The following is a 21,949-nucleotide window of genomic DNA, read 5'->3' on the forward strand; positions in this document are numbered from 1 at the left end:
GTAAGCATTATCACTGGGATGTTTTCAATTAAAAGATATTATTTATAAAATATTTAGTTTGGATTTTAACATAAATTCAAAATTTACAGTAAAAATTAAAAAATCATTTTATTTCTGAAAGCTAGTAAATTAAGAATGGAATTTTTTTTAACCAAACTTGGCAAACAATATAGCATCCAAAAATATATATCTAACTTTATATGTATATTTTTATTTTTTCCTTTTCATAGGTATTGATATATTTTTATTAACAAAATAATTCTAAAATCATTTATATGAATCTTGAAAGCTTAACGTCCTGCAGTCTTGTTGTCTGAGCGACCCAAGCAAAAATTAGGCCTTAAATTCATTTTATATTTAATTCTACTCAGATCAAATAGCAAGACAGCAAATTTCCAATTAGACTATAGATAATTACTTTCTTAATGCATCAGTAGTAGTTCTTTCTCCCTCTCCCTCAGCAAGGTAAGAACCAAGTGGTGTATTTCTGGAAAGTCTCAGGAATTAAGGATTTAAATTACAGTAATGGGTAAGGTTTTGGCCTTAAGCTAGACACAGGAGTTAACCAAAAGCCTACAAAAGGAACAATTTAACCCTTGCCTACAGCTCTACCCTATTTCTAGAATGTTAGTCTGTCAAGAACATACATGCAGGGCAAAAGATAGTAGACTAGTCCCACTAGGCAATGCATTTCCAATTATTTCTTTTGCACCTTACTTGAAAAGGTGAGTAGACACCTGCCTTCTGAAGAAAACTTTGACTATTAAAGAGAGCTAAAACAAATAGCAATAAGGAACCTGAAGAAAACAGAACTAATGCAACAAAAGAAAACTTCAAAATTACACTTGAGAAAAGAGAAAAAAGTCTGTCTATAAAAAAAAAAAAAACAAACCAACAACAGTATGCTAAAAGACAACATCAGTAAGAAAACAAAAGAAAAACCTCGGAAATTAAAAATGTGACACCTGGCTGGGCGCGGTGGTTCACGCCTGTAATCCCAGCACTTTGGGAGGTGGAGGTGGAGGTGGGTGGATCACTTGAGGTCAGGAATTTGAGACCAGCCTGGCCAACATTGTAAAACCCTGTCACTATTAAAAATACAAAAAGTAGCCAGGCGTGGTGGCGTGCATCTCTAATCCCAGCTACTTGGGAGGTTGAGGCAGGAGAATCGCTTGAACCCAGGAGGTGGAGATTGCAGTAAGCCGAGATTGGACCATTGCACTCTATCTAACCTGGGCAACAGAGCAAGACTCCATCCCCCACCAAAAAAAAAAAAAAGGACTTAGAATTTAAAAGGGAAAGTTGAGAAAACCTCCTGCAAAGGAAAATAAAACAAAACTAAATGATAAAAATAAGAAACAGATAAGATAAAGGAATAAAGGATGAACCCAGGCAGACTAATAATCAACTGATAGAAATTCCTAAAAGAGACAAACAAAAAAATTTTTCAAAGAAATATTTAATAATGTAAGAGTATTTCAAAAAGCCCCCAAGGATAGAGGCCTCTAGCTTGAAAGGGCCCACATAATGCCTAGCATAATAAGTAAAGAATAATCGTTCCTGTAACTGCAGCACTTTGGGAGGCGAAGGTGGGAGGACAGCTTGAGCCCAGGATTATGTGCCTACAGTGAGCTATGATTGTGTGACTGCACTCCTTTTTCACCTGGGTGACAGAGAAAGACCCTGTCTTTATCAAAAAAGAAAAACAAATCTATACCAAGGCACATCATCATGAAATCAGAACAAAATAGAAAAAGAAGAGACTCCAATAGCTTCCAAAATTAAAACAATTTACATTTAAAAGATTAGGAGAAAGAAGAGGGTTGAATTTTAAAACTGCAACCCATGAAGCTAGAACACAATAAGCTAACCAAACTTTTAAGAGTGGGTAGATGCCGGGCGCGGTGGCTCATGCCTGCAATCCTGGCACTTTGGGAGGCCAAGGCAGGTGGATTGCCTGAGCTCAGGAGTTTTGACACCAGCCCGGGCAACACGGTGAAACCCTGTCTCTACTAAAATACTAAAAAATTCGCTGGGCGTGGCGTTGTGCACCTGTAGTCCCAGCTACTCAGGAGGCTGAGGCAGGAGGATTGCTAGAACCAGGGAGGTGGAGGTTCCAGTGAGCTGAGCTTGTGCCACTGCACTCCAGCCTGGGAAACAGAGTGAGACTCTGTCTCTAAAAAAAAAAAAAAAAAAAAAAAAAAAAAAAAAAAAAAAAAGTGGGTAGAAAAACTTTTTGGATGTGACAGGACTTATCAGGCATCCTTTCTCAGGAATTTCTGGAAAGACACACCCCCGTGAAGTAAATGAGGAAATTTCTTTTTTTACATGGGGAAATTCCCCACATAGTAAGTCTACAAAAGGCCTAGAGAATGAATCCAGACTGGATAGGAATGTAGAGGATCCAATGGGAAAAACAAAAATGCATGATAGGTATATGGCAGATATGATGGAATATCTGCAAAGAAATTAAGGGTATATACATAGAAACTATGCAATCTATTTTTTAAAAAGCAATCATTTATTCCAGTAGGGCAAGCTGCACAAAAAATGAAGTACTGTCCCAGCACTTTGGGAGGCCGAGGCAGGTGGATCACCTGAGGTCGGGAGCTCGAGACCAGCTTGGCCAACATGGTGAAATCCCATCTCTACTAAAAATACAAAAAATTAGCTAGGCATGGTGGCAGGCACCTGTAATCCCAGCTACTTGGGAGACTGAGGTGGGAGAATAGCTTGAACCCGGGAGGCAAAGGTTGCAGTGAGCTGAGATGATGCCAAGGCACTCCAGCCTGGGCAACAGAGTGAGACTCTGTCTCAAGATAAAAAAAAAAAAAAAAAAAAGAAAAAGAAAAGAAATACTGTACATTACTTGGTTCTGAAGTACATAGACACCACGTGGTTAAAAGGTAAACAATGATTACTAATTTAACAAAAAATTATGATTTAATTACACTGGGACAATGTAGATAAGTTATGTTACTTAAAAAACAAGAAATGAATATTTAAAAATGATAATTCAAGAAAATAGTGTAAAATTTTATTTTAAAATATGGTAATAAACACTAGAAGAATCAGCTACAGGTTTTAAAAGTGGTTGCATCTGAGAGAGAAACAGGGGTGTGGGGGAGAATAAGGGTGAAGAATAGTTATTTTTACTTTGAAAAATATTTTAAATTATAACACAAACAAGAGTTTCTAAATTTTGAAAGTACATTGCATTAATAAAAAAATTAATTGGGATATTTGTTTTAACTTATCAGAACACATGCCATTTACATCCTTTAAATTTCCTTAATTTCTAATAAAAAAAAATCACCTCTATGCAGTTAGTTCACTTCTCATATACACTCAACTTCAGTTTCTTCCCCACTCCAAGCATGCTGACATTCACTACCCAAAAACACTTCTCAAGGGAAATAAGTTCCTGTTTATCCGTTTATAACTTTCCCCTCAAAGTTCTAGTTCAAGGCCATTTTTTTCTTTTAACATGAGTTTGAGTTTACTCAAAATACTGTAGAGTCTGAGAACTAACCAGCCCACACAGGGACTTTTTAAATACAGTTTCCTAAGTAGTCTTTAATCTTCTACAAACCAATTCATTCTGCATATAGTTTACAAGTAAATCAATTTAAAATACTGTTTTCATCATCTCTCCTTTGCACAAGGACCTGATGATTCCCCTCTTCTAATGGGACTGCATTCAAACTCTTTTTTTATATCTGAAGGCTCCCAGTCTGCCCTTCTTATCTCATGTTCTTAGTCCTTAACTCCCCGAAGTGTACCTTCCACTTTTGTCAGGCAGATCTTTCTACCTCCTCTTCATAACATGCTGTTCTTACTTTTATCTCTTATAAATGCTCTGTCCCCAAAATTGAACTTCCAAGTTGAACGTCTTCACCTAACTTTTTATTTATACTAAGGTCAAGCTCAAGTTCCATGACTCTGGAAGCTGCCCCTTTGGCCTGCACTGACCCATCTCTTCTTGCTTGAATTCAGACAGCCACGAATGCTTGCTTCAAATGTAGTTTGTAGTTTCAAATGAATGTAGTTTCAAAACTGTATTGGGTTACTATCATGGAGGTAGAGGTGTGGGAGTGGTCATTGTTTCATGCAATGCCAACCACAGAAAAGAAAAATAACTATTACTTGAACATTTTAAAAATTCAGGTAATTAAACTTGAATTCCTTCCAAGTCAACCTTAAAAACTCACCATCAGTCAATTAAACAAAAAAATTAGAACACTGACTTTTTCCCCACTGCAAAATAGGCCCCTCTTCCACAAAACACAACACATGGCTAATACAATGAGACTACTGTGAGTGACTGCTCCCTCAAGATGAGGCACAGAACGAGACACATTCAAGAAGGGATATGAGATTGCAAGGAAGTAAAGGGTGTTTATATAGAAACAAACCTGGATCCATTCAAATTTATTTCTTTAAAGTCATTTTTAAACTTTGGTATTTTCACTATTTTTCCAAAAAATCACTTGCTACTCATACCTCACAAATAGTGGTTTTGCATCCCAACACTAAGGCTGACTTTAAAGACAACCAATCAGCTACTGCATATCCATTATTACATTAATGACTAAACTTTTATCAAAATAATCATATTTGTACTTACTTGAAAGATACCTTTACTTTGGGTTTAAAATAGGGTGCATTCTGGTCTGCCAAAAAGACGATTAAGTCATTTCCTAAAGAAAACAAATATATGATATTAGAAAAATGTTTGCTGATAAGATATCTAATCAGTGGTTACAAGAAGGTTTCTGGGCACTGTTCTCAACAAGAAAACTTTTATTCTACTCCAGTTCATCTGCCCTCTCAAGCATAGTCCCACTAGTCCAATGGAGATGCCTAACATTACATCACAAGTTCAAAGTAGCAGAGAAATAGTAAGGATGAACATGGGAAAAAACAGCTGATCAAGAGAAACTGAAGCCAGTGGATTCTGCAAGGAGTCAGATTGGTTGACTTAAAAGAACCATATAAAGAAGATGCCTTATAACTATACTACATGTCAAGACTTGTCTTCCCCGAATCTAGAAATGCTGTCCCTTGTAAGGCTGTTTGGTTCATTACACAGATGCATCACACCAAGGATGCAGGGACTCCCATTGTAGATATCTGACAACGACATAATTAAGCATGTGAGCAGAAAATGCTGAATCCTCCAAGACCCTCCTCCTATGGGGCCATCCTCCAGAGGCTGACACATTCTTGGAGCTCAATTAGCACTCATTGAGACAGACTTTTGGAATTGTTTAATCAAACACAGGCCATCTTTAAAGTCAAGGCTACTCTCTGTATCCAGTTTGGACACAGCAGCAACAGGTTTGGCAGTACACTGCAAAATGAGGAGTCAAAAAGATTGGGAAAATATTCAGGGTCTGTAAGAGGCTCCTGCATCCCGGCAAGGGCTCCAAGAAGTCTGGTTCAGGATCCTGTCAGGCAAGCGCTGAGTAGCTCTTCCTTCCTTCCTTCACAGCATTGATCTTCAAGCAGCACCTGCTTCTGTAGGTACTCAAGAACGCTAAGACCCCCTAATGCCCACTGTCAGCATCAAGATTTACAAAAAAGTTAGTTTAACGACTGTCAAAGCAAAGAATTTCCAAGAACAAGTTAGCAAAGAAAGTAGACATTTGGAACACTAAGGTGAGGACCAAGATGAGGAAGGAGTACACGAAAGAACAGGCAGCTCAAGAGAGAAATTTCTGTAGTTTGAGACTGCTTTCCCAAGGAGGCATTAGGTTTACCAGTGGTCCCTGCAAAATGCTTGTGTGAGCTGTTTAGTGTTTAGGCCCTTGGAAGGGTACATTCGCTTCATAGAAAGCTGTGGCCTTGACAAAGAGAGGGGTGGGCGAATTAGGTAGGTGGGGAGGCAAGAAGAAGACCCCTATGAGAAGAGATTGTCAAGTTGCACCTTTTCATGTTCATCAACGGGGAAGGAAGACTGAAGCAAAATAGAAAGGAATGAGTGGGCCTTGGGAGCGAACGTTGAGGCAAGCTACAGATTCCTAGGAATCAGGAAGCACTTTGGAAGACAGGTGATTCCATGGGGAGGAGGGGGTAAGGTGACTGGGTGAAGGCCGCAGACTTCTTAGGAACAAAACTGAGGTGCTGTCAGGGCTTTTGAGGGTAGGTCAAACTGTAGGGTAGCTGGGTCAGAACCTGGGGTTGGAAAGGGTGGTGCAAAAGGACAAGCTGTTAAGAATGCTAAAGGGAAGGCCACAGGGCTGGGAGAGAAGGACCAGGAAATGCAGAAGGACCGGCCATTGGGCAATGGGTTTGGGGAACACCGGGAGAGGCACACAGACAGCGAACAGAGGGAGGGCCCGGCAAGCACTGACTTTCCCGCAGCACGAAGAGATCCGTCTGCTTGTCGGAGTTGAGGTCCCCGAAAGCCGCAAGGGTGCCCCAGGCCTCGGACCCAAAGAGCTCGGCCGTGACGTTGTGCAGCGCCCGCGCTGGGACCGGCCCGACTCCCAGTAGTGCAAGCCCTGCGAGGAGCGGCGAGAAGAGGGCCCAGGAGCTCGGCAGCCGGCCCGCCGCCGCCATGGCAGCCCCTCAGCCCCCGCCCGCCGGCCCAACGCCGCGCTTGACGACAGCCGCAAAGCACCGCGTTACCGGCAGAGAGAGTGGCGCGCAGCCCCGGGACGCGTAAGAGCCGCTGCCGGCTCCTTTTTCTCTCTCCCACTAGGGCTGCCCTTCCGACGCTAAAAAAGCAGTGGAGCTAGGGTGAAAGCCGCCCTCACGCTCACTTCCGGCAAGCGCGCCTCCCGACAGTGTCGTGCGGGGGGGCGTGGCCCGGCATTGCTGACAGGCGGCCCCGTGGGCGGTGGCCAAGGCGGCGGCCGGAGCGCGATGGCGGGGGCGGCGGGACTCACGGCAGAAGTGAGCTGGAAGGTCTTGGAGCGAAGAGCTCGGACCAAGCGCTCAGGTTTGGCTGGCTGGGGCGCCGCCCCCCACCCGAGTACCTTGGGTGGTGCTTCCCCTCAAGCGCCTTGGTGGGAGGCAGGTGGGGGCCCTGGGAATGAACCTGTGCCCCGAGTTCCTCCTTAGAAAGCAGGTGGCGGCTCTGGCCTTGTTTCTAATATCTTCCTCCACCTCTAAAAATTAGGTGGCAGAGCCAGCTCCACTCTGTGTGTGCCCCCCGACTCTATTCCGCTTGTGAGCCCCACTCGGAAAGTAGGCAGGGGTCCGGACTTCCCTTAGAGTCTTCTAACTTAAAAATCGGGCGGCGGCACATTCCTGGGAAAGGGAATGTGTCCTCCCTGTGAATGTTCTCTGCAAAAGTCAGATAGCTTAATCAGACCAAGTCAGATGTAACTATGATCTGGCTGTAGAAAGCCGGCGTCTGGGCTCCTTGCCTTATGTCTTATATCCCTTTTACATTCCCCACAGGTTCTAAGCAGTAGACCTGTCATCTGTCTAGCAGAAACTGAAGGAGACTGGGCCTCAGATCTTGAAGAGTATAGTTAGGGCTCAGAAAGAAAAGGGCTCCTTAAATGGCCTCAGGTTGTGTGGTTTCCAAACCCGAAAGCATAGAGGTCAGAAGGTGCCTTGCAGGCAGTTTTAACAGTTCCAAGTGTCCCGAACTGACTTGTTCAAATTGTAGCGTCATGACTTGTGGCGTTATTAAAACTTCCCGTATTCCTGGTTGGCTGGATATAATCTTGAACAAAAGGCATGCACTTAAACAGGAAAGGTGAACGACGGAATGCAGGTTTTCAGCTAAGGAGCTTCCCTTTTAAATAATTGACGAACTATGTCATTATTGGGGGGCGGGTGTGAAAGGTGTTAGCTAGGAAAATTAACTTTGCACTTGCATTGATATTAAGAAATTATTTTCGGACGGGCGCGGTGGCTCACGCCTGTAATCCCAGCACTTTGGGAGGCCGAGGCGGGCGGATCACCTGAGGTCAGGAGTTCGAGACCAGCCTGGCCAACCTGGTAAAACCCCATCTCTACTAAAAATACAAAAATTACCTGGGCGTGTTGGCGGGCGCCTGTAACCCCAGTTACTTGGGAGTCTGAGGCAGGAGAATTGCTTGAGCCTGGGAGGCGGAGGCTGCAGTGAGTGGAGGTCGCACCACTGCACTCCAGCGTGGGCGACAGAGTGAGACTCCGTCTCAAAAAAAAAAAAAAAAGAAATTATTTTCTCACCTAATATGTTCTCCTTACGTTTTGGGCTTTTCCTATTTATGAAGTTCTTAGTTGTCTGTTATGCACACTGACTTTTTTTTTTTTTGGAGAAAGTAAATCTAATTTCTGAAAATCTAATTTCAGAAATCATACACCCAACACTGTTTTTTTATACCTTACAAAAAGTTCAGCTTATATACTTAGGGTTATAGTAAAATTACCATCTATGAAGTATGAGATAATTTTTTCAAAAAGTAGTCCTTAGTACTACTAAGAATCAATAAAGTGACTTGGAATAGTCACATGTATTTGTTTCACACTTTTTCTTAAATTGTTTTTGTGTGATATAGAAATACTGAGTTGGCTACTAATGATGTGGCTATCTGGATATAAAAAGTGTTATTGGATTGGTTATGTCTGAACAAAGAGAGTAACTGGAGTTTTCTTACAGGGACCTGAGTACTGCCCCCAACATATATTTTTGCAACATTTCTCTTTAACTTTCATAAGCTCATAGAGTTGATTTTCTTCGTCAGTCTTTGTTTCCTCTGAAATGCATGTCATAATAGTAAGCTTTGAAAACCTTACTTCTCTTTTCTTAGCTGAGAAAAAAAATTCTAGTGTTAACTGTTGTTGAGTGCAGTTATTTAAATCCACTTTTATGTGCAAAGTGCATAGTATCAATGTTGAATGTTCCTGTATGTTTACATCATAGTAGTAAAGAGATACCACTTGAAGTTATTCGTCCAAATTAATAGTTAAATTTGAGGTTTCAGATTCTTATAAGTATATGAAGTACAGAGGATAAAGTTAATAACTCGAGTTAATAACTTCCTGTATCATTAAAAGCAATCAACTTGATTCTGTTTGTTACTTTTAGAAGAATATATAAATGGAGCTTTGTTAGACACTTGAGTAACCTGACTCCAGTATAGAGTCCTCCGCACAGAGTTCTGAGCATTGTTACATAGTAGCATAATTACTTCACTGCACAACAGAGGATACTACTTTTATGTAATGTTTAATAAGTGGATATTATATAGTTTCTGCCTCATCCATATGAGCAAGTGTAATTTATCAAAGCAAAGAAAATCACATTTTCAAGTCATAAAAGAGAAAATAAAATTATAATGATCCTCAGTTACTGCCTTTGTTGCATACTGCATCATGTTAATAACTGCTCACACTGCTTTCAATTAATTTAACACTGATTGCTTCTAACCTTTACTAAACAGTTTTAAAATTGCTATAGCTTAGCCTGAGACGCTTATGATTAGAGCCAACAATTTGAAATGGCCTGCTCACCTGATGCAGTCGTCTCTCCGTCTTCTGCTTTCTTAAGGTCTGGTAAGTGTTGTAGACCCCAAAAGGGTCACTTGGTAATTTTAAATACCTTTGTTTCTGAAGGTTGATTTCACTATAAGATATCATTCATTATGTCTTTATTTCTTCTTTGGTGGGCCCAGGCCTGAGTACCCGGCTGGTGTTTTGTTTAACTTTGCATTGTGTTTTGAATGTGGCCTATTGTGTTCTTCTCATGTGGGATGTGAAAAGGACAGAGAGTGGAGTGCCTGCCCAGATATTTGCAAGCAGAGGCAGTTCCTTAGTGTCTGAGAACTCCCATTGTCAAATGTGCACATAGCATATTTCTTAAATGATTTTTGTCTTCTTGCCACAATGGAAGTAACTTCTACAAATTAGGAAATTTTGGTCAACATCCCACTTATCTGTTTTTCTCAGCTTACTGTGAAGCAGGTTATTAATATACACGTTTTCACAGACAGGAAGCAACTTGCCCCAGGGAATATTTTGAGGCCATGTGCTTTGGCCTTTATCCTGTGGCATCCTGGTGTAAGGGCTGGAACAGATGTTGGCACAATGGCTCTTTGACCGTTGTGTTGATGCACCCCTTTGAGAGCTGGATGAAAGCTATGGAATTGCTCTTCAGACGTGTGCACAGGATTTTGAAAACAATTTCTGGGTGATTCATGGACCCAGACATGATTACCTATGCATTCCCATTAGCAACCAGCCCTTTGGATGTATTCAGTGTCACTTTACAGAACAAGACACACATTTAGTTAGGTGGCCACATAGCTGAAATGAAAACTCAAGCATTTACAGCCCTTTTCTGTAGTTGTGGCCTAACTTGGGCCATTTAAAACCTATTATGTACTAGAAAACTCGGAGAAGCCTGCTGGTAAGAGGTTACCTTTTCTATAACGCCTCTTAAGCAGAATATTTCAAGCCTCAGGACTCATGAACAGGCAAATGTGAGATGAGCACCCCCAAACACAGTGAAAACTCCTTGGCTTCACCATAGCCTTTCAGAAGTGTTTCTCCCTCTTCATTCATTTTCATTTATATTTCAAGTCCTGTTCTGGCAAGATAGAGGAGGAAAATCTTAAAGAAAATAAATAAGAAATAGCTTAAGGAAGAATCAAACAGGAGAAAACAAAAACTCTTTAAGGAACTAAAATGATTTCTATTTCTAGGTGTCATCTGCTAAATGACAAAGTGTTACATGTAACAATGCCAATTGATTTCTGATTTTATCTTTGAACTAAAAGAACAGGAGGACATATATCTCTAGACTCTGTTTTCTTTCCTTATAAGCACCAAGCTCTGTTTTCCATCTTGGCTTTTCTACTAAGAAGGAAAGTGGTTTTAAGCACTAGCACAGTCATTCAGTAGTAATGGGGAAATAGAATGTTTAAAGATAGCTTTTATGCATCAACAGTCCTGAAAATTTCTAAACCCAAGAACTGTGCTTTAACATTACATAGAGTGTTTGAAGGCATATACAAGACGCTTTTCCTGTACTGTATCATCAGATTGAAATAGAATGCACCAAGAAACAGACTAGAAAAATATCAAACTTTAATGTTATAATCCGTTTTGAAGAATGATTCTTTATACATTACTTTCAATGTTGACACTTTTTTGGGAGTTCATCTAACCAAAACTTAGTAAAACTATAAAGACACACTTAAAATTTGTATCTGTTAAAATAATAAGCACCATACCTGCTGGTGTTAGGCTTAACTTTGCATTGTGTTTTGAATGTGGCCTGTCGTGTTTGCGTTTAAGTACTCTGAGTGGTTTGCATTTATAATTTCTTACTTATTTAGAAATACTCCATTTATATTGGAAATGATTTTCTTCCCCTATTGTAGCTCTTTGGACATTATCTTTATAGGCATATGTTTTATTGTGCGATTTCATTTGACAATTATTTTAAAGCACATCCTTGCTTCACAGCTGAGCTTTTCATTGGTACTTTGGCCAGAAACTATCCAATATTGCCAAAAGTGAAAGCCAGTAGTATCTTGATTTTGAAAAACTTATTTTCAATGTACCTGCATTGTTTTATGTATTTTAACCCTTCATATTCCTTCTGGATATGTTTCTGCTTTTTGTTTTTTCTTTGTTTCTCCTCTTTATGGAATTTAGTGTGAATCCTATATTTCTGTGTGTGCATACTTGAGTTGTGCTGTTACTACTAATGTACTAGTATTTGCTGTGGTTGAAAGAAATTTGTTTTGACTGCTTAAACTGAAAGAGGGATCTAGATATTCAGGTTTTTCTTTAAAGACCCTTGGAGTCAAATGTACAAAACCAAGAATTTATAAAGAAATTCAACAGCCAAAATAAATTAAATAATTATTAGAGAAGGAATGTAGCATTCAATACCTTAGATTGCTTCCGTTTCTCATGTGGCCACTACAGTTATATTAAGTTAGCATAGTTGGTCAGCTGTAGCAATCACCTTGGCAATACAGTTCAATTACTTGGAATAATGGTTATAGCATATTGTGATGAGGTAGGAAACGGCTTGGCATTTTTGCTTTTATTCTTAAATGACAAAGATAATTTAAGAGGTTATTCCTTTTTATAATGGCTCATGAGCTTATCTATCTTGGCTCCCTAAGTTTATCAGCCAGCTGGTAAGTGAGCTTCAACATAGGACTTGAGTCTTTTCATTTACTTGTTTCTCTTTATGTTCTTTGATTAATTTTCTTTTGTTAATTTAATTTGATGGGCAAATCAGTACCTGTTAAAATTTTATTGTATATTCTGGGCAAAACAAAACTTTCAATTGTATATGCCTGATATTGTTTTTTTAAGGAATTTATACAGCAGTCTTGTTTTCAGTTGACTAATCTAACCGTCAACTAATCAAAAAGATTATTGTGATTGGAAGAGAACATAGGCCCGAGTCTCCTGAACTCTTGTGGGTTGTGGCCTCCTTTAAGAGCCTAACGAAAGGGTGTACATTTGGTGTTCACCTACACCTGGGTCTGATTCAGGCTCTGTTGTTTACTACCTATTTGATCCTGAGGAAGCTATATCTTCTTGAGATTCAGCTTCTTGCTTTGTAAAAATGATGTTAATAAAACCTACCTGGAGAGATTATTGTGAAGATCAAACAAGATGTTATATGCAAAACACCTGATATTTAGTAACTGCACAATAAATTTTAGTTATCTTTCCTAAAAATATGTGTCTTTTACAATATTGCTGATGTGTATTAAAGACTAATGACTTATATACAACAAATATGATTTCTTATCTCTCTCATTTTGGTATCTACCCTCAAAATAGCCATTTTAAGAAAATCTGTCATGCTTAAATACAACTAGCTTGAATCAGATTACTCAGAATTTAATATTAATAGAGCTGTGCTATTTAATATGGTCCATTCCATTTTGTAAATTTAGCTTTTATTTTACTCTACGTCCATCTTATTTTTGTCAGTAATCACTGTAACTCAAAAGAAATTGTTTCTGATAGTTTCCATGGAAACTCCTATTAGATTGCAGGTAGAGCAGTTGTTATTTTACGTATACTTAAAAGATATTTTTGTCTCAGATATGCACTGGGCTCGCTTCATGTAGCATGGAATTCTCAGAAGCACTCCTTAATTGTATCCTACTTGGACCTCTGACCTCTTACTAGGACCTGCCCTGTAATCTTATAAGATTTAGGAAATAGAGGCCATATCATATGACTTAACCCCCTTGGCATGAATCTCATTGACCCTCAGGCTGTGTCATTATGCTCAGCAAAAATGATGCTTCACATTTCATAAGTGAAGTGGTTTCATGAAGAGCACAACAGCTTGTCTCACTGCTTTAGATTATCACCAGTACTCACATTGTGCATTCTAAAAGCGATTTTCCTTGTGCTGTTTTATCTTCAGTCTTTTGTGAAATGAGAGAGTAAGAGGAACTCCCTAGAATTCCTGATTCTGATCCAGGTATCTATGCACATTTCCAAATGGGTATATGATGGGCATTTCAAATGTAACCAGAACAAAACAGAACTCTTATTTTCTACTCTTATTCTTATCCCAATCATGTTCTTCCTTAAATATACTTCATTTCATTAAACTAAACCATTATTCTTCCAGCTACTCAAGCTAAAAAGGTTATTCCTCTCTTTCCTTCAACCTTTTTATTCAGTTAATCTGTAAAATCTTTCTACTCCACCTCTAAAACACATACCAAATCTGTTTTTCTCCAGCTGTGCTCCTACCTCCCTAGTCCAAGCCACTTTTATCTCTGGTCCACACTACAGAAATAGCCTGAATTCCTGTTTCCTCATTCTTATCTCACTACAGTCTGTTCTCTGCCAAGCAGTGAGATGGGTCTTTAAGAAATGCAAGTCAGCTCATGTCACTTTACTGCTTAAAGCCCTCCTATTGTATCTGTCATTACTTAGCATAAAATCTACATTCCCAGGCTCACGCCTATAATCCCAACACTGTGGGAGGCCAAGGTGGGTGGGTTACCTGAGGTCAGAAGTTCGAGATCAGCCTGGCCAACATGGTGAAACCCTGTCTCTACTAATAATACAAAAAATTAGCCAGGTATGGTGGCATGCGCCTGTAATCTCTGCTACTCGGGAAGCTGAGGCAGAAGAATCGCTTGAACCCAGGAGGTGGAGGTTGCAGTGAGCTGAGATCGTGCCATTGCACTCCAGCCTGGGCAACAAGATCGAAACTGTGTCTCACAAAATAAAATAAATAAATAAATAAAAATAAATTCTACATTCCCTTCCTTTGAATGACAAAGTCCCAGGTGACATGGCTTTTGCCTGCCCCTCTGACCTCCTCACAGAATTCTCCTCTTCTTCTCCACTGCTATCTTTGGGTCCATGAGATGCAATCTAACTTGCACTTTAGGCTCTGTAGTATAGCTTTTTAGGCTCTCTCTAATAGCTATTTTATCTGCCTGGAAAGCTCTCTATACTGCTGTTTGGGTAGCTTGTTCCTTCTGGTTGAGTTTTAGGTTCTCATCTTAAATGTAGCCTCTTTAGAAAGGCTTTTTCTGCCCACCCAATCTAAGTAGCCCCCAGACACATCACTCTTAATTTTAATTCTTTGTAGTGTCCTTATTATTAGGTAATTTTTTCCCCCTTCTTAGTTTTCCTGTTCATCTTCATCCACTAGAATATAAGCTATATAAAAGCAGAGACTTACTTGTTTTGTGCATAGCCATATCCCTAGAGTCCAGAAGAGTGCCTGGAACATAAAAAATGTTCAGTAAATCATATAATATCTATCACACTGGAGACTGTCCTGCTTCTTTTGAGAGACAGTGTCATAATGTGGTTATTATATAGATGTTAGACTCATACAACTAGGTTCAAATACTAGTATTGATACTTACAAACTGTGTGAACTCAATAGCAAAGACATGGAATCAACCTAGGTGCCCAATAACAGTGGGTTGGATAAAGAAAATGTGGTACATATACACCAGGGAATAATTCACAGCTGTGGAAAGAATGAAATCATGTCCTTTGCAGCAACATGAATACAGCTGGAGGCTATTATCCTAAGTGAATTAACACAAGAACAGAAAACCAAATACTACTGCATGTTCTCCTAAGTGGGAGCTAAACATTGGATACTCATGGACATAAACATGGCAACAGTAGAAACTGGGGACTGCTAGAGGGGAGAGTGAGGGAGAGGGGCAGGGCAGGGGTTGAAAAACTAACTGTTGGGTTCTTTATTCACTGCCTGAATGATGGGATCATTCACACCCCAAACCTCAGCATCACGTAATATACCCAGGTAACAAACTTGCATATGTACCCCTAAATCAAAAACAAAATTTGAAATTATTATAAATAAATAAACAAAATGTTTTTCCCCCTAAAACCAAACAAATTGTGTCTAATGTTTTGCACTTAATTTTCCATACTATGGAATGGAGATAATAGTATATCCCTCATAAGTTCTTTTGTGAAGATGAAGTAATGTCTGGAAGTACCTAGTGGTGGTAGTAGTAGTACTAATGATAATAATGATTTTTCATGCTATGATGACAGCAGTGACAACTTTTTAAGCAGCTAATCTTTATTGAGTACTTAATGTGTTACAAGTAGTGCTTTACATTTAAATCTCACAGAAATCCTCTTGCCTAGACCAGTTTGGTTGGGGAGACCCTAACCCAGTGGCGCTAGAGGAATTAAAGACACACACACAGAAATACAGAGGTGTGAAGTGGGAAATCAGGGGTCTCACAGCCTTCAGAGCTGAGACCCTCTAATTTACCCACGTATTTATTCACAGCAAGCCGGTCATTAGCATTGTTTCTGTAGATATTAAATTAACTAAAAGTATCCCTTATGGGAAACAAGGGATGGGCCGAATTAAAGGAATGGGTTGGGCAAGTTAGCTGCAGCAGGAGCATGTCCTTAAGGCACAGATCCCTCATGCTATTGTTGTATGGCTTAAGAATGCCTTTAAGCGGTTTTCTGCCCTGGGTGGGCCAGGTGTTCCTTGCCCTCATTCCTTAAACCCGCAACTTTCCAGAGTGGGCGTTATGGCCATCATGAACATATCACAGTGCTGCAGAGATTTTGTTTATGGCCAGTTTGGGGGCTGGTTTATGGCCAGATTTTGGGGGCCTGTTCCCAACATCCTCTTTTGTAGGTGTTATTACTATTCCCTTTTGAAAAACTCAAAGCACAGGGAAGTAAAGTAACTTACTTAAAGTCACCCAAACTCTGGCAGACCCTATTCTCCTAGCCACTGCTGCCTTCCTTCTCTTCATCTATAGTGCCTAGTACTCCATAAATAAACAACAGTGGTTACTACTGATGTCTTCTTGATGTTTATTGTTCTTCTTTCATTCATTTCTAATTAACTGATGTTTATTGGACCTCTCTGATGTAGGAAGTTTGTAATAAATAATAGTGGTTGAGAGAGCTAATAGCCTGATGGAATTTATGCAGAACTCAAGGCGACCAGTGCTTTTGTATACATTCACTCTGTCTCTCTCCTGGACTCCTCCAGTTGTTTCCTACTGAACTTTGTTACTAGAGCCATAACCTCTCCTTGTACTATCACCCTAGTCAATGCACACTATTGTTGCCTGGGTGATTTTTCTAAAATGAACTAACCCTTAAGTGGTTGCTTAACACCACTCATCAGCTCTCTATCTCCTGCAGAGTTGAAGTAGGGACTTCAAGGAAAGCCTCTCTGGAAGTGATATTTAACTCCTAGAAATCGGAGTCAGTGGAGAAGTTGGGGTAAGGAGGACTCTAGGCTGAGGATCCTGGGGCTAGATAGAGCTGGGTATTTAAAGCGTACTGAAAAGGCCATTATGGGTAAAGCATTGTGAATGACAGGAATGGGTGAGAGGAAGGCCTGAGATGGGCAGGGTCTTGGGAGCCTTGAAGATGTTTGAATTTTATTATAAATGGAAGGGAATGTGAAAATTTGAAGCAGTGGAGTTGTAAGGCTGGATTAGTATTTTATGATGATTCTCTGTCTGTTATGTAAAAATAGACTGGAAGGTGACAAAAAGGCGGGGAGCAACCTCATGGCAGAAGCTGTGTGTCATATAGCTCTATGTTTAACACCTGGCACCATGCTGGGTGCATAGGGCCACTCAATCTATGTTTGATAGTGAATGGCTGTGAAGGCACAGATATTGAGTATATCATCATTCTGGATTCAGAAGATGTGGCCACCTTGATTATGCATTAGAATCTACATATCCCTGACTCAGTAAACTCACTTTTGGAAGAATATTCCTGTGGCCCATTTCGTGTTAAACGGAGAATAAACTAACTTTAGAAAGTGAGTTTATTGAGTCAGAGGTATAAATGGTAGGTAGGTTCTAATGCATAATTAATTAAGGTGCATATATACAAATATAAAATGTATATGTGTCATGAGGTCAGGAGATCGAGACCACCCTGGCTAACACAGTGAAACCCCCTCTCTACTAAAAATACAGAAAAATTAGCGGGGTGTGGTGGCGGGCGCCTGTAGTTCCAGCTACTCGCGAGGCTGAGGCAGGAGAATGGCGTGAACCCGGGAGGCGGAGCTTGCATTGAGCTGAGATTGCACCACCGCACTCCAGCCTGGGTGACAGAGAGAGACTCCGTCTCAAAAAATAAAAAGTATATGTGCGAAATACGTGTGTGTGTATATATAGTAAAATCTTAGATACAGTTAGTTTTATATCATTATGCTATTCTGTTTTCACATTTTAAAATGGCATGTTGACCCTTCTATTCTGAGGAATAGTCTGCAAAGCTACACAAGGTCCTTGATTCTTTGCTTGATTCAGGCAGAAGGATGCATTTAGACATTTAATTTACCTCTGAAAAGATAATGGACTTTTAGAAAATATATGCAATTAAGACATATCTTTTATGGTTTCGGGACACATCTATTTTCAAATCCCTGATTAGAAAACAACTGCCCATTGCGGTGGCTCATGCCTGTAATCCTAGCACTTCAAAAGGCCAAGGCAGGCAGACTGCTTGAGCCCAATTTGAGACTAGCCTGTGCAACATGACGAAACCATCTCTACAAAAAATACAAAAATTAGGCTGGGTGCGGTGGCTCACGCCTGTAATCGCAGCACTTTGGGAGGCCAAGACGGGCGGATCACGAGATCAGGAGATCGAAACCATTCTGGCTAACACAGTGAAACCTCGTCTCTACTAAAAATACAAAAAAGTTAGCGAGGCGTGGTGGTGGGCGCCTGTAATCCCAACTACTCGGGAGGCCGGGCAGGAGAATGGCATGAACCCAGGAGGCGGAGCTTCCAGTGAGCCAAGATCGTGCCACTGCACTCCAGCCTGGGCGACAGGGCGAGACTCCATCTCAAAAAAAAACAAAAAACAAAAATTAGCCAGGTGTTGTGGTGCCTGGGATGGCTGGTTGGAGGTTGTGGCAGGAGGGACAGCTTGAGCCTGAAAGGTTGAGGCTACAATGAGGTCGCACCACTGCACTCCAGCCTGGGTGACAGAGTGAGACCCTGTCTCAAAAATAAATAAAAAGAAAACAAGTAATAGAAAATTGTAACTGCATATATTACATATTTAGTCTTGAAGATGCTTTCTGATGGTTCATTGTAGCTTCTAGGATCTGTGTTTGTTTGTTTGTTTGTTTGTTTGTTTTTGTTTTTGAGACAGGGTCTTGCTCTCTAACCCAGGCTGGAGTGGAGTACAGTGGCACTGTCACAGTTCACTGCAGCCTCGGTCTCCTGTGCTCAAGCATTCCCTTCTGCTGGGCCTATAGGTGTGCACTACTACCATGCCTGGCTAATTTATTTATTTATTTATTTATTTTTATTGTAGAGACAAGTCCTCACTATTTTGCCCAGGCTGGTATGGAACTCCCAGGCTCAAGCACTCCTCCCAACTCTGCCTCCCAAAGTGCTGGGATTATAGGCGTGAGCCACTGCACGTGGCCTCTATGATGTATTTTGAATACATTCATACTTGTTCTCATTTTCTTTTTCGCATTAGGCCTTGGTTGCCTTGATTAGAAATGGTTTTTAAAAGATGAAACAATTGTTGCTGTTTTTTATTTTATTATTTGTTACCTTTTTCTTATAGACTTTATTAGTTTATTTTACCAACAATCACATGATTATTAGTCCATTAAAAAAGAATTATTCTTTATATTTAACTTTACTGGTTTTATAGCTTTCTTCTCTTTCAGTTCATATTTCACAAATTTTCATGACGATGTTGGTTTGTGTAGATGAACAGTTGTGGTACCTAAACATTAAGTGATTTCCAACAGCCTTAATGAGAATTTTTTTAAAGTTATTTTTAATTGACAAATAGTAATTGTATATATTTGCAGGGTACAATATAATGTTTTGGTATATGCTTACAGTATTGGATAATTAAATCAGGCTAATTAACAAATCTGGCCCCTCACATACTTACTGTTTTTTCGTAATGAAAACATTTAAAGTCTACTCTTCTAGCAATTTTGAAATATATAACGTTTTATGATTATAGCCACCATTCTGTGCAGTAGGTCACTGAAGCTTTTGCCTCCTATCTAACTGAAACTTTGTACCCTTTGGTCAACATTCGAGAATCTTGTGTAATAATTGAAATTTGTCATTTTTATAGGTTCTGATATATGTCATATATGCTCTTTTTTCAAAATATATATCATTGATTTTTCATTTGTCATATAAAATCTTTTAAAGTTTGTTGTTTTACTCCCTTTGTTATCAATAGCCTCACAGTGTTTACATGGCCCTCCTTTTTGGCAATTTAAGATTCAAGTCTTGTAGCTCAGGACTGAAATAGGCACCAGCCATAGAGATGAACACTTATGCTGTTATTTGGATTATAGATCAAGTCTTATTGCTAAAGCTGTGGAGGAGACTAGGAAGGACAGACACAGAGTCTGGGATTGGGCTATTGAGCTGTGGATAGTTCCTCTTCATACATATTTTAGCTACCTGGTATGTTTTGAAAATATACTCATCAGGTGCTTAACTTGTATTCTTTATTATGTTTCTGTCTTCCTCCAATAGTTGAACCAGTAAATAATTTTCTATATACTGAAAAAAAATGTGGTACATTTACTTTGTATATTAACTTTGGTTGCATTAACTTTGTCGGCTCACTTGTAAATATCTGATGATTGATTAGTTATAAATCAACAATATGTCAAAAAGAATTAGCTTGTTGTGACTTCAGTCAGTGGACTATTTTCTTGTTTTTTTTTTTTTTTTGAGATGGAGTTTTGCTCTTGTTGCTCAGGCTAGAGTGCAATGACGCAATCTCAGCTCACTGCAACCTCCATCTCCCAGGTTCAAGCGATTCTCCTGCCTCAGCCTCCCAAGTAGCTGGGATTACAGGCATGCGCCACCATGCCCAGCCAATTTTGTATTTTTAATACAGGCAGGGTTTCACCATTTTGGCCAGGCTGGTCTCGAACTCCTGATTTCAGGTGATCCTCCCGCCTCGGCCTCCCAGAGTGCTGAGATTACAGGTGTGAGCCACTGCGCCTGGACTATTTCTTTCATGGGGTTTTCTGCTTACAGGACAGCTTATTGTTAACTTTTTATAATTCACATCTAAACTTTTAATGGCTTCTGATTTAGGATGATTTCAGTCTCATCTTTTTTTCACTGCCTGCTAAATAAGTTTTGTCATGAATTTCCATCTTTGTGGCTAAATGGGAGTCATGCAAGTCTAACTCTTCAAAAATTAAGGACAAGAGACTAAACCTTTAAATTTACTGTGATCTTTGATTTTAAATGTTTTTATATAAGTGTTTGCTGATATATTTTGAAGATGGAAGTTGGGACATCTCAAGTTCTAGCATGCTTTTTCTTTCTTTTTCTATCTCGGGAACTTGACCACAGAACTTGATGTCTTAATAGAGGCAGCCTTATTATTTCCTCTGTCCTTAAGCAAAAACAATACATTTAATAAGTTTTGAGTAATGGAACATTCTATGGCTAAATGACTCCAAAGTGGGCATCACTCTTAGGCTTTGGCCAACTTGATGCTATAGATTTGATTAGGGGACTTCATCTGGAAATTTGTAGTGAGAAACTCAGATGGAACTCTAGAGAAAATACACTGTGCATCATAAGGCTTTGCTAAATGTAGGAAATAGAACCATGCCCCATTTGGTGACATTTCTCTTAGCAAATTCCCATGCTTCCAAATAACATTTAAAAATATGTCATATTTTAAAAATAATTATTTAAAAAATAATCTTAATTAAGCAGCTTTATTTGGTATTGCGGTAAGCATTGACAGAGAGTGTTAATCATTTCCATTGATGTTCTTCCTGCTTTGACAGTTTTCCTGTTCAAATTGAGCCCCTTTTAACTGTGGCTTATATAAACATGTTTATTTTATTTTTAGAGTCAGGATCTTCCTTGATCTCCCAGGCTGGAATGCAGTCGTGCAGTCATAGCTCATTGCAGTCTTGAACTTCTGGGCTCAAGTGATCTTCTTGCCTCAGCCTCATGAGTAACTGGGACTACAGGCATGTGCCACCATGCCCAGCTAATTTTTTTTTTCTTGTTTTAGAGACAGGATCTTGCTATGTTGCCCAAGCTGGTCTCAAGCTCCTATCCTCAAGCAATCCTTTCTTCTCAGCCTCTCAAAGTGCTGGGATTATATGAGTGAGCCTTGATTTTTAAAGTGTAAGGCCTTAACTTTCATTTGTGTTAAGCAGATTTTATGTAGTCCACTGGTAGTTTTCATGATAAATATCTTTAATATAGAGGTTTTTAAAATAAAAGCGTGTTTTCTTAACTTACGTATTTCTGACAGAAATTATTTTAGTTTTGTGGAATCTTTTTATATAAATTTCTTTCTGTGCCCATTCAGAGATCCTCTTGTTTGGTTATCTTTTTTTCATGGAAATACACAGTAAAGCTCAATTAGTTTGTTATACCCACTTTATCCCAATTCTTAATAGGCTTGTAGTTTTGATAATAGTCATTTGCTCAATGACCTCAAGGATAAAAAGATCTATCAGGATGTAAGG

The 21,949-nt window shown here is 39.5% G+C and overlaps 2 protein-coding genes across 14 annotated transcripts in view; one reads left to right on the forward strand and one right to left on the reverse strand.

Annotated features, from left to right (window-relative positions):
* ITFG1 (integrin alpha FG-GAP repeat containing 1) overlaps window positions 1-6,866 on the reverse strand; it is a 304,948-nt gene extending 298,082 nt beyond the window's left edge. For 3 of the 6 annotated variants that reach the window (XM_055366737.2, XM_055366736.2, XM_063700183.1), the window contains exons 1-2: window positions 6,357-6,780; window positions 4,628-4,700 (exon numbers count right to left, since the gene is read on the reverse strand). In XM_055366737.2, coding sequence (XP_055222712.1) covers window positions 4,628-4,700; window positions 6,357-6,564 — 281 coding nt within the window. In that variant the 5' untranslated portion in view covers window positions 6,565-6,780. Of the gene's footprint in view, window positions 1-4,627; window positions 4,701-6,356 lie in introns of all 6 variants that reach the window. The other 3 variants (XM_031003060.3, XM_055366735.2, XM_055366738.2) reach the window with 3 other exon arrangements.
* Window positions 6,802-21,949, forward strand: part of PHKB (phosphorylase kinase regulatory subunit beta) — a 245,101-nt gene continuing 229,953 nt past the window's right edge. For 2 of the 8 annotated variants that reach the window (XM_063700178.1, XM_063700182.1), the window contains exon 1: window positions 6,826-6,946. In XM_063700178.1, the coding sequence (XP_063556248.1) occupies window positions 6,871-6,946 (76 nt within the window). In that variant the 5' untranslated portion in view covers window positions 6,826-6,870. Of the gene's footprint in view, window positions 6,947-9,386; window positions 9,499-21,949 lie in introns of all 8 variants that reach the window. The other 6 variants (XM_063700179.1, XM_004057607.5, XM_063700180.1 and 3 more) reach the window with 6 other exon arrangements.

The sequence above is a fragment of the Gorilla gorilla genome, chromosome 18, assembly GCF_029281585.2.
Source record: "Gorilla gorilla gorilla isolate KB3781 chromosome 18, NHGRI_mGorGor1-v2.1_pri, whole genome shotgun sequence".
In the NCBI taxonomy this organism is placed as follows: Eukaryota; Metazoa; Chordata; class Mammalia; order Primates; family Hominidae; genus Gorilla; species Gorilla gorilla.